The 12,227-nt window shown below is 46.2% G+C and overlaps 1 protein-coding gene across 1 annotated transcript; it reads left to right on the top strand.

Annotated features, from left to right (window-relative positions):
* Positions 1–1,024: 1,024 nt before the first annotated feature.
* On the top strand, positions 1,025–10,779 carry LOC131291179 (uncharacterized). Its single transcript, XM_058320369.1, has 4 exons — positions 1,025–1,285; positions 7,273–7,320; positions 8,926–9,399; positions 10,330–10,779. Exons 1-4 carry the CDS (start codon positions 1,025–1,027, stop codon positions 10,777–10,779), a joined length of 1,233 nt encoding a protein of 410 aa, XP_058176352.1.
* The last annotated feature ends 1,448 nt before the right edge of the window (positions 10,780–12,227 follow it).

The raw sequence follows: 12,227 nt of genomic DNA, 5'->3' as shown, positions 1-12,227 counted from the left end.
TTTTACGGGGCGCTCAGAGAGTGAGTGACGGGTGTATCAGGTTGCGAGTCCAGCACAGCTGCGGGAGCTGACGACGGTGCGTCCAGCAGGGCCACGAGTTTAGTTGCAATCGAACAGCAAGCCGAACCGGTCGCTTTTCAGCCCGCAAAACACTCGCGTACTTCGAAAAAGAACGATTTTCCCTTCCGTGTGCCGTGGTGGAATCGTGTTCGAGAAAATCCATCGTTGCACAGACACACCGCGGTGGTGTATCGGTGCGAGTGCCCTACCAAACAAACAACCGTCTCCCCATTCGCGCCCAGCATCCGGCAATTTCCTTATCTGGCCGCCAAAAAATTGCAAATCAAATTCAAAATTCTTCTATCAACTTCAACCGCGCGGGTTCGATTGAGCGATTTTTGGTCGTGTTTTGTGCTGGTGTGTGATTGTTTGTGCACACGGGTGGTTTTGCCACCCCCCCCTCTTCACTCTCCTCCCGCCCTCGTTTGATGATCACCGCGGGAAAGTTCAGCCGCCACTTGGCGCGATGCGAGCAAATTTAAAACAAAAAAGTGGAAAATAGCACATTTTCCATCGGCGCGCTTTGTGCGTGAGTGTGTCTCTGTGTGTGTGTGTGTGTGTTTCGGTGTGTGTCTGGGAAAGTATGCCCTTGCGTTCCTGGCACCGACCGACACCGTCCTCGATCAAACGGAGCGTTCGGGGCTTTCCCGCCGGTCGCCGTTTTCCCCGGTGTGCGAACTGAAGACGGACGCCATTTCCAGCGGGGTGCGTTTTGGTTTTCCCGTTTGCCGTGGTGGGTGTTTTTTCTTCGTTCCGGTTTGTCCGTGCGCTTCCGCTGCGACAGTGAAGAAAGGTTCGCCAGCCAGATAACGCGGAGTGAAACAAGTGAACAGCCACTGCACACAAAGAAAATACTCAAAGTGGGTTAAGGTTTTTGGTGGAAAGCGAAAACTCTGCATCTCGGTGTCGGGTCCCGATTCCGTTGGATTTCGAGCGATCGCCCGCGATGATGACGATTGTCGGGATGGCCCGGTTGGCCGCCGCGTTGGCGCTGGTGCTCGGTTCGGGCGCGCTGGCGGCGCCGGAAATCGATGCCGCCGGCCCGTCCGCCGGCCCCCGCCGGTTTCACGCGAAGTTTGTAATCGACCGGCGAACGGCGCAATCAATCGGCATCAATCACCCAACCGCCGTGCCACCATCCTCAACCCGGGGGCCCGAGACGCCCCTGCCGAACGTGGCCAAGCTTCGCTCGACGACGCGCTGTCGGGAGGGATGCTTGCAGAAGGTAACTATCACACCATTTTTTTTGCCATTTTAGAGACTTTATGGAATCACTTTGTTGCTTTCTAAACCTTTCTCGTTCTGACTTATGCCTTAAAAATTGAATTTACTTTTATCTGTGATGGCAATGAACAATGTGAAGATATATGATTTTAGTTTTATAACTGGGGTTTTGCTTACCACTTTAAAAACAGTGTTTTTGGTATGTTTTTAAAAATGTTTTTAGTGATTTACAATCCACTGCTGCTCTGTTTTTTTCAATATTACTGGAATTTGATTGTTAAATATGGGTCGCTTAAGAAGAATCGGGAGACTGTCTGTCTTTCCTAAGTGTTTCTTAATTGCTTGGCAATTAAAGGTACCTTTCTACAATCGAACTTTCATCTTTCTGCATAATTGACAGAATGTTTAGAAACTCATACCAAATGTATTTCGGTGGACAGAAAATGTTTTACAAAAATTTTCACTGTAAGATAAGATAGTATCGTTACTTATTTTATTACCTGTGTTTGACCACAGCAGATTTGATTTAAACGCGAACGCTGTCCTATTTGTTCGCAACTTAAAACAAATTCTTTTTTTGATGATGCTTTCACTAAAAAGTTGTTAGCGTTGTTTTTTGGTATGAAAATCCGTTGCTAATGCTTTGTTTTTCCGTTTTTCTAAACTGGAAAATAGAATTGGAGGAATAGAAAATCCCGCAAGAGACATTTAACTAGTTTGGCGACTTCCAAACAAGAGTTTTACTTAAGAAAACTTTTGACATGCAATTTAAAGAATGCATTCGTTTGCTACATGTATTTCCCAGTATTTTCGACGGTTTATTCGATGTCGATTCGGTCCGGGGTTCCATCCATCACCTCCCATGCGGCTACCTACCCTTTTCGTACTATGTACTTTGGTTGGAGTTCATTTTGTTCGTCGAAACGAAGTTGTTTTTTTTTTTAAATTTTTTTTTGTGTAAAAAAGATGATTTCTCTCGCAGCGGTTTCTTTTTCATTGCGGGCCGACGCTGCCGTCGCCGCTTCTTCTTCGGGTGCTCAAGATGTTTCTGTTTTCACTTTCCATCCACCAGTGGAACTTTTTCTTTTTTATTTCAGTGCTTCGTGTTTTATTATAAGGGTTTTTGGATGGTCTACATTAAGGTTCGCGTTTGCGGAGGAATATTTCGGAACAGGGAAAGGAATGCGAAGCCCCTTTCCTGCAAAAGCGTAGGGGTTTCGGGTAGGGAGGGACGCAGAACTTGTCGCTTCCCGGCGTTCCCAGGTAGACACACGGCTAGATCCTAATCCCTGGGAAAGGCACATACTGAGATGTCGGTTGGTTTTTCCTTCGGTTCGGTTCCATCCCAAGGAGGGCTTTGTTTCTTACGCTTTTTTTTTGTCTCGAACCCCGGTAGTTGGTTTATTAAATCAGCCATATTTATGTCTAAAACAGGCGAAGGGACAAAATATCGCACACACACAACATTGGCGTGGGTAATTCGGGTCCACTGGCAATCAGCACACAAATGCGGCACATCCCGTGAATCCCGCGAAAATGGCGCTGACGAGCATAAATCAAAGACGATCATAAATGCCGCCGGTAAATGCGAATCAAGCACACACACACACGCACAAACGTCTACCCGAGCTGCAATTTATTTCAATCGAGTGCATCCTGCCCGGGGTTTTCTGCGACACACCATTGCGGGTTTGCGGTTGTAATTATGGCGCGACTGAAATTGAGCCGGAGAAGCGTGATGCGGTTTTGCTGATTCCGTGGCGACGCGCCTCGCCTTTGCATTTGCATTTGCAGGCCGGAAAATATTAACCGGACTGTCTGTCTGTGTACTGTGCACGGTGACCTTTGCTCTTGTCCGGTTTTTGGGGCGCACGATGATGATTTATGGTAGACTTCAAATGGAAAAAGGGAAAACATCGATGGGATGAGAGGAGAAATATTAAATATTAAATTATGACAAAAAACGTACTGGAAATAACATACAAATGTTCAATTATATATCCTTGAGGGAATATAGAACAGTTCTCAATCGAAACTGCCTTAACTTACTCCAGATAGATTGAAGAACCAAAGCCCTAAACGATACATTTTGTAATTACTGTAGCTTACTTCTATGTTAGTACACGTTGTTTACGTTCGTAATAAATGGAAGCAAATATAGCTTCATAGTTTATCAACTGCGTTGGTTCAGTCTCGTTGTTCCTTAAAATATAGTCAGTGAGTGTAGACATTTTCTTACACCTTCAGCTTCAGTTTGATATTGTTTTTATTTATTTGTGAAAATAGTTCATTTGGCTTATCTTACAATTCATTTGAGTTAGTTTCTAACTTCTTTTTCGTCAATCCTTTTTACCCTTGTATTCCTATACACCAAAATGTAGGCAACTATTTCTAATATCTTTGTTTTAGTTTTGTTTTCAAATCCTTTATGTAGAATTGAATCAACCGGCAGGGAGGTTTACTTCTTAAACTAATCATATTGAACAGAAACCGCCTTTAAAGACAGGTATTTTCTTTAGTTCAGTATCGAAAGTTTAAAAACTAGACAATAATGAGAGTTGATGTTCCATTCAGTTGGAATCTAATGTAAAGTAAACTGTCACATGGAAGTTGATGAATAAACAAGTTTGTAGCAATTTGTTACTGAAACCCACCGTCTTCGGAAGAGCGGATGACAACTCCTTATAAAAGTACTTGATTTGTTCATTCCGTGTAGAAAGAAGTACTTTTATTATTATTCTTGAGCGTCTAGTCATAAAGGTAAACAGCAACAATCCCTGCTCGCCATCGACGAGGGGTGAATGGAGTTTTTCCAAAAACAACACAACCTCTATAGGAAAATCAGTCTCCCTCGCCGTTCGGTTCAGCTCTGGAGGCGTTCAGCTGCATTTTGGTTGCACATTTTGGGTTGCGCTCGGTAAATAATTGGATTCGGCTGCATTTTCTGGAGGAACGCACGCCACTATCAATTGTATTATTGAAACATCCGAGCTGAAGGGACGCTGAAGAAAGAAAAGCGGGCAACGGGGTAGGTCCCATTTGTTGTGCCCCTAATCGTCGCCTGGACGGTTTTCCACCGGAGGTTTCACTGGAGGTAGTGGAGGTTCGCCGTCGGCTGACGTGACAGCGTTTGGATTGAACCTTCCGGAGCGAAAGGAGTGGGTGTGGGTTCGAAAATCATCAGACATGCAAATCGGGCTCCGACAAAACACTACCTCTTCCTCCTAGCCAGCGAGCGTACGGTATCTCCACCTGGGGGCGCTTCACCTAACCAAGTGAACCAGTATTGTGTCAAAAGGCCGGAAAATTTGGCGACACGAAAGCGCAAACGGGATACAAACACAACGAGGGTCTTTTTTTGAGTTTCCTTCCCTTTTAAGTGGAGTTTGTTTTTGGAGACACCAGATGGTAGCTTTAGTAGCCTGAAGAGGGTACTGGGTTCCATTAGGTATTGGTAGTTTAAATTCAAAACACGAACTACTCGGATCTGGAACTCTGCAGAGGAGGAGACCGCAATCCACCGGCCTGTCAGAGAACAATACCAATTAAACATGGCATTCCTCGGATAAACCTCGGACGTTCGGTGAAATGCGAAACATGTCCCGTGAAGGACATCACTGTTTAAACCTCTATATACACTCTTCCCCCTCCTTCCTCAACCTGCCACTCCAGTTTGGTGGAGATCTCACCAAGGGACGCAGAATGCTTTTAATCGAAAAGCCACATAATTTGTAGAAATTGCTGCCTGTTCCGGGTGGGGTTCAGGTCCTTTCCGGTTCCGATTCACTGCCCTCGAAATCGAAGCTGGCGGAGAATAGGTCCCGGTGGACCGTCCGGTATCGAACCCCCCCTCTTTTCCCTCGCCAAGGAAGATGAATTCCCGTTTCGTCCTACGTGTGACTCTACAAGGAACTGGGTCCGCTTAGCATTTCGTGCAGAGACGATGGTAAGGAGTGTAGAGGGGGTGTAGAAATTACGGTTGGCTACACACACACACACACGCGGACGTATACGCACTACCTGATCGCAGTTGGAAGGATGATTGTCTTGCGGCCTGAATTCAAATCGAACTCGTTCCAATTGCGGTTCCCGTTTCAGCAAAACCGAACGGAGTCGGTTTCATTTGCATCGTACCGGTTGCCGGAAGCGGATGGAAGGAGTAGATGAACCACCTTTGACTTACCCGGGGCACCACTTAACCTAACCACGGGAGAGGCAAAGATCTTGAACGTAGCCTATTTCTCGGCGGATTCACCTTATCTAATTGCTTCAAGACTAAGGTCTGGCAGTGGTGAGAACTTCTCATTTGACAGGACCTATGGATGCTATTCTGAACCATTGACTATCCAGTCTCCACTGCCCATTCCAATGCTAATGAGGTTGGGAGTTCTGGACCTCGGCTTTTGTTACTCTATGAGCTATCACGACGTGAAGTGGGCTCATAGTGTCACGGTACACCACAATGGATGTCGTGGGTTCAAATCTCAAACATGACCATCCCGAACTACGATTTGCTGACCAGAGGCGCTCCTTAGAGAGACCTTCCAAGTTCCCTGATTATCCTTAAGGTCGTGCTTTATTTACCTTTCATATTGTGGGTACCCCTCACCAACCGCAAGTAGTTAAATTAAACTTCATAATAGTCATCAGCAATCAAGCGGGGGAGAGAGGTTTTATAATACCACCCGATGTTTAATTGTAGGTCGATGAAACATGGAAAAGAAGGCACATAAAACCTGTCGCTCTCGTCTTTGTTTTTACAACACTCCGCTCATAAAATGAAGGCTCGTTAAATAAACTTGCTTACAACGCAACTCCGTGGAAGGCACGTAAACAGTGAGAGAGGGAGAGGGAGAGGGAGAGGGAGATGGAGATATCGTGGGCGCCGGAGTTACACTGACTTTGTCTTCGAATGTAGAATGTTTGGATTTTAACGGACCTCCCTATTATCCTATTGACCCGCGCAACGGGCACTTGTTTGGTGAAGCGTTGGCCATTACCCGCCGGGTGACAGGTTGATCAATAATTAAAGCAATCAACCGTCGCGGGCAAGCGGGCTTGTGCCGTCCTACAGCCTGCCCGCCGTAGCGAAGTTGCAGCTGCAAAATTGGCTGAAATCAAACGCACATAATCGTTACTTACGTCGGAGCTCCGTCGGACGTCGGCCATAACTTACAGACCGGGCTTGGCACCGGTCCAGGCTCCATGTGGCGGAAATGCTGTCCAACCCCAGGTCCCGGCGAAGACTTTCCTTTTGCTGAAGTAGTCGAGAGGTTGTGTGCTGCTCCCCAGTTCCAGGTTCTAGTAGTGCGGCCTCAGAAGGAGCCAATTAGGAGTCCGGCCCGGTCGGGAAGTTATTGAACTGAAGATGCTTGAACTTTGCCGACACTGGTGATCTTCAGTTCAGAACTCCACTCCGGAAGGGTGATTACATGGGAGAAAAAGTTCACCAGACACTAAAAGTACTCCAACATGGCCGCCTAGAGGTGAAGTGTTTTTTTTCGTACGCCTCAACATGGCGTCCATTTGAATGCCGTTCGTCCGGAACCGAAGTGCAACAACTGGAAAATACTGTTCCTACCATGCAGAGAGTTAGGAAAAGGAAGCGCTTGATAAAACTCCGCAACCAAAATGGCACACGGACCGTCTACCTAGTTTCGTGAAGACCATTTTGTCTCCTTCTCTCGCAGTGTTCCATTTTGGTTTGCCCCATATTCATCACGCAACACGAGACCGTTTTGTTCCTTTTGTATTGTTCCCTGTTTTTGATTTCAAAGTGTGTGTGCGTGTGTGTATGACTTGATTGCGAAAAAAAGGATAATGCAATTAATTCGCCATATTAGCTTCCGGAGTCGAACTTATTCCAGCGCTCGCGAGATTCTCTCTTCCATGTCCTTTCTTCTTTGAGCTTTAGCTTTTGAGAAATTCCTGAACTACATTGTTCATTCATTATCGTTCTCTTTTCTTGCCTGTATTTTCTTCTTCCAGCGTTCCATAAAGGACATCCTTTGCACGCAGCAGCGCGAGTGCTCCATGGTAAGCGATATTTCTTCTCTGGCAATAGGAATAGGAGCTCCTAGGATGTCTTCCGGCTGGCGGTGACCGGAAATTTGAATCTTGACCTGATCGTCATGCAGGGGAAAATCAGTGCTGATGGAATTCCATCCCGGGGTTGTCGGGTTTTTGGGGGTTTGGAGATGGTACGGTAGCACCGAATGACAGCTGCGGGAAGCAATTAAATAAGTCTTCCGTCCAACTCCACGGTGGGGATGGCTGTGGAGGCGTTAGCAGGAAAAACCACTTCCACTTAAGCAAATACGCGTCGGAATCTTCTGCTGCCTCCACCCTCGTATGCCCTCGGTGTGTGGCACACGGGAATTTCTGCTCGTCGGGATATTAACGTTATCCAATCCCCATTCCTGAGGGTGGAGATTGTCGAGATTTTACGGACCCCATCCCTATTCCTCGGAACGGATATCTGGCATACTGTCGTTGCCAGATGCCGTAGGATACACTGCTGGAACGTACTACCAAACACAGACGCCATCGCTCATCCCCTAGGACGGTGATGAAGACTTTCCTCCAGAAATATTTTAGATTCTGGGGTGGCATTTCTTCTGGCGTTCTTCCCCCCCTGAAGGCCCGAAGTAAAACCAACACAAAACATCCTCCCGGAATCAATACCGGGAAACATTTAGAAAACCGTTTCCATCCCGAAGAACCGGGACACCTTATCCCATCTCATCTAGAGGCAGGTAGAGATATAGGTAGGATGGGTAGAACAAAACTTTCAACAATGCTATTCCTCAGCTCAGAGCTTTCCACACGGCAGAACTAGGTGAAGTTAATACGTAAGGGTCGAAAAACATCCGAACAGGGAAACAGGTTTCGAATATTAAGGGCTCGGGACAGGTGTGCACTAGAAACTCAGACAGGTAGAGCGGCCTCCGGGGCTGACCTAGAATCGATTCGTTCGATTATCTCGCCGGGAATGTTTTGGACTTCTTCTCGAGCAGCTCGGGGATGGATTTACCTTCCATTCTTTGATGGGTAAACGAGGGGCGGAAACATCGACAAGTGTTTCGGACTGGTTGTACCACATTCGCAGTCAACTTTCGCTTTAGCTGAGCTCTCAGAGATCTCTGCGGTTCGAACACCGAGAAAAAAACTGTGCATCATTCAAAAATCTAGTAACACTTCTTTTGTACTCATAAACACTTGACTGGGTAGACAAGCGCAGGTCATATCTAGAGCTATCTTAGGTAAACAAATCAAAGCTACCTGTTTTAATTTTTGAGATTTTTTTTTTCAAATCTTTGGTTTCATCTTTGAATCAGAGTTTCTTTTATAAAGCTTTGACTATAGTGTGTGGTGCCTTTAGCTGGATTACAAGTTCACTCTTGGTGGATCTTAGTTTGAGTCACTTGATACCAAACCTACCCTTCATCATTTACTCTGCAATAGCTCAAGGTCTTTTATCCCTTTTTGCAAAACCAGACTACAAAACATAAAGTATAGGAGATAATGTTCTGTTTTCATTTCTTCGACCACTTGTAATTTGTTATGATAGTTATTGAGGGACTACTGTTGTTGTAGGAGTACGTATTTGCGAAATGCTCTAACCGGTCCTTCTTTCTAGAGTGCTGGGACGTGTGCAACCGTAACCACCAGCTGCGGAAGGAGAACGAGCTAGCGCACCGGCTGCTGCTGAGCCTGGTCCGGTTGATCCGCAACGAGTCGGTGGTGACGGCGGACATCGAGTGGACCACGCCGGAGGAGCTGGTCCAGCACCAGCCGCACCCGGGCGTCCCCTCGCCGCTGGCCGCCAGCGAGAACGTCGAGCGGCTGTCTCGCATCGCCCGGGACGGCTCGGGACAGCCGGCGAGTGCGGCCGCCGTTTCGCGCATCATGCAGACGCTGCAGCGGACGGGCACCGGCGGCGGGTCGGTGACGGCCACGAGGCAACCCGCGACCCAGGAGTACCACCAGTGTCTGGTGTCGTGGGAGATCTCGGGCGGCGGCCTCACCGGCAACCTGCTGACGGAAACGTCCAAGGTGGAGCTGTCCCTGTGGCCCAACACCAAGTACCACGTGCACGTGACGTGCCGCAATAAGGTAAGCGTACCATCCTGTACTTCTAACAACGCAGAATCCTTTCTCCCAAAAGACGTCGGCGATGCATTTAAAACAACTCTAACATCCTTCAAACCAGTTTAAACTATGTTGGTTACAAACAATAAAATGTAATTACAGCCTTTGCTTTGAACTTTATCTGGAAATCAGATGTTGTCTCTAAGGCACCAAGTTTTGAACTAGCTCATCAGCATCCCTCTCTAACCAATTTGAGGTTATCTCTTACTCATCAGCTTTTGCCTCTCTTCGACATCATGAACATTTCGTTTTCTTTTGGTTTATCGACTTGTCGGCTTCTCAAAACTTCCCATCGTTTTCTGTTTATATGTTTTAATATTAATTTTCTTACGACTTTAAGAACGACATGGCTGCATTACCATATGTTTTCATATTTGTATCTCAACATATTGTTGGAATTTAGAAAAGTTTGTTGTTATGTGATCGAATTCGAGCATTTAAACTAAAGCTTAAACAAAAAGAAAACTAAAGACTCGAGCAAGTCTTTTTCCTCTTGTATGAAAAAGTTTCCTGCTGTTCGATTTTCACTCTCTTTCGTCTTTTTTTCGGTCGGCTTGTCAAAATACTTTCAGCGCTTGTCCCCTCCCCCTATTACATTTAGGGATAGGAGTTTCAATAAGTTTGTTGTTATTTGATTGAATTCGAGCTTTTTGAAGACACTTTTGAACAAAAAATCAAAGTTAAAAAGAACTCTTGGCTTCTTTTTGCAAGAAGAACTTTTCTACCAATTGACTTTCGCTTTCCATCGAATTTTCTTCGGTTGTCCTGTCAAAACGAACTATCACCTTCTGTTTATAAGTTTTATTGTTTGTATAGAATCATTTTTGGTGTAGTTTTGAAGTGTTGTTTTAATGAATCGAATTCTAATCGTACTGGTTTTATTTCGTTACGCAGGAAACGGACGCCCTGATCCGATCGTCGTCGCTGCTGGTGGACACGAGCGAGGCGGTCATTGTGAGCCTCCAGGGAACGACCACTCCCGCGACAACGACGAGTGACCGCCCGCTGGTGAACTCCGCCATCAACTCGGCCGTCCGCGACGAGGCGGAGGTGTTCGTCCCTTCGGCCGACGAGGAGGTGCTAGGTGAGCGGCATCAGCAGCAGCAGCAGCAGCTAGGTCAATACCAACGACAGCACAGCTTCTGGCCGTTCGATCGGTCCGGCGGGTCGGCGTCACCGAGCGGCTCGAAGGAGGCGATCATCCTGGGCGTGTTCGTGGCGTTGCTCGCGCTCGTCCTCGTCGCGCTCACCGTCGTGCTGGTGGTCCGCCGGAAGCCGGGTTCGCACGAGGACCGCGAGCTGCTGATCGAGAGCGAGGTGCTGCCCAAGATTCTGCACGTTTGATAGGGGCACGCCGAACCGAGGCGCCGGCGCCGATCACTGTTGTAAATAGTAATCAATAATGGATAACGCAAAAAACAACCAAGCAGCGACAACCACGCGTAAGTTTGCATTTGTTTGATTTTCTTGATCCTTACTTTACCAAAACGAGAAGATAAAGAGAAGGTAAAAGCGCCCTCCCGTTAAGCTCCACTGCCTTCAGTCTGAGCCATCCTCCATTTCCCACTGACTGTTGGTGCAGTTATTCTACCATTCGAGATCGCTCGGTGGAAAACTCGATTCACGAAATAGCGAAACCCGGGGAACGGGAAGCATTCTGATCAAACGAACGTCATATAAGGAAAGTATGATAAGAGCAGGGTTGGTACAAGAGATCAAGCAAGAAATACTAGTCTTAGAACGTGTGGCAAATTGGGCACGGAGCTGCCTTTCTGTAGCGTAGTTATGGGACGTCTTTGACCACGAATTAGGTAGAATGAAGAGCAAAAGCGAGAGAGAACGAGAGACAGGGAAAGAGAAGGAGAGTGGGAGTTAGTTAAATTTTCAAAGAAAGCGACATCGCAATAGCACCGCATGTTGCCAGGGAATATTATAAAAATGGAGCAATGTTAATAATATTTATAACAAATGAAAAACAAATATGAACATAGATGTGGACAAACAGACTGGAAAGTTCTAACCAGCGATTGCAGCATTACTACACCGATAAATCACTTTACACAGTGTTACTTTGTGAGAGGAGTAAAGTCAATATAAGAAAAAAAAACACACATAACTTTCATCCCGTAAAATAGTTTCAGTGTGAGACAAACTAGCAAATTTAACAACAAAGTGAAAACCCAAAACAAATCCCACAAAATCTCCCGTAAAGTAACAAGTAATAAACTGCCGGTAGTAGAACGCTCTAAAGAGAAAGAAAAGAAAGAAAGAACGAAAGAAGGAGAGCAAACAGCGTCCAAGAAATCCCAGAAATAGTTCATCAATGTTCGAAGAAAATGACGATAAGCGCCCGTTTAAGGTTGCTCCAAAAATACACTCTACGCTGGAAGAAAAGGGCGAGGGCTTAAACCGAGGCTGTGTGGGTTTCTCGCTAGAAGCTAGAGGTAATCATGGATGTTTTCAATGTGTTCCGGATGTGGTTAATACATACACACTGGCAGCGAATGGGACAACGACAACGGGGGGAGGAAGAACTTATTAAAAAGGAGTGTAACAGAGTTTAAAAGAAATTGAACAACGACTAACGACATGAGAATCACGGAGGATGCGAAGTAGCAAAAACGGAAAGCGAGCGAACTGAGGCACGTCGTTGTCCCCTCCCCCATTAGTCTAACAATAACTAAAGATAAAGTAAAAATACATACAAAATCCTATCTTCGCCCGTGTCGCTAGCGGGAAAAGTCGGTGTAATATAAAGAAGCAAATCATGTGTAAATTTATGTAAAAAGACT

Source organism: Anopheles ziemanni, chromosome X, assembly GCF_943734765.1.
Source record: "Anopheles ziemanni chromosome X, idAnoZiCoDA_A2_x.2, whole genome shotgun sequence".
NCBI lineage: Eukaryota > Metazoa > Arthropoda > Insecta > Diptera > Culicidae > Anopheles > Anopheles ziemanni.
Note: the sequence above shows the minus strand (reverse complement) of the source record. Positions and strands in the feature narration are given on the sequence as shown.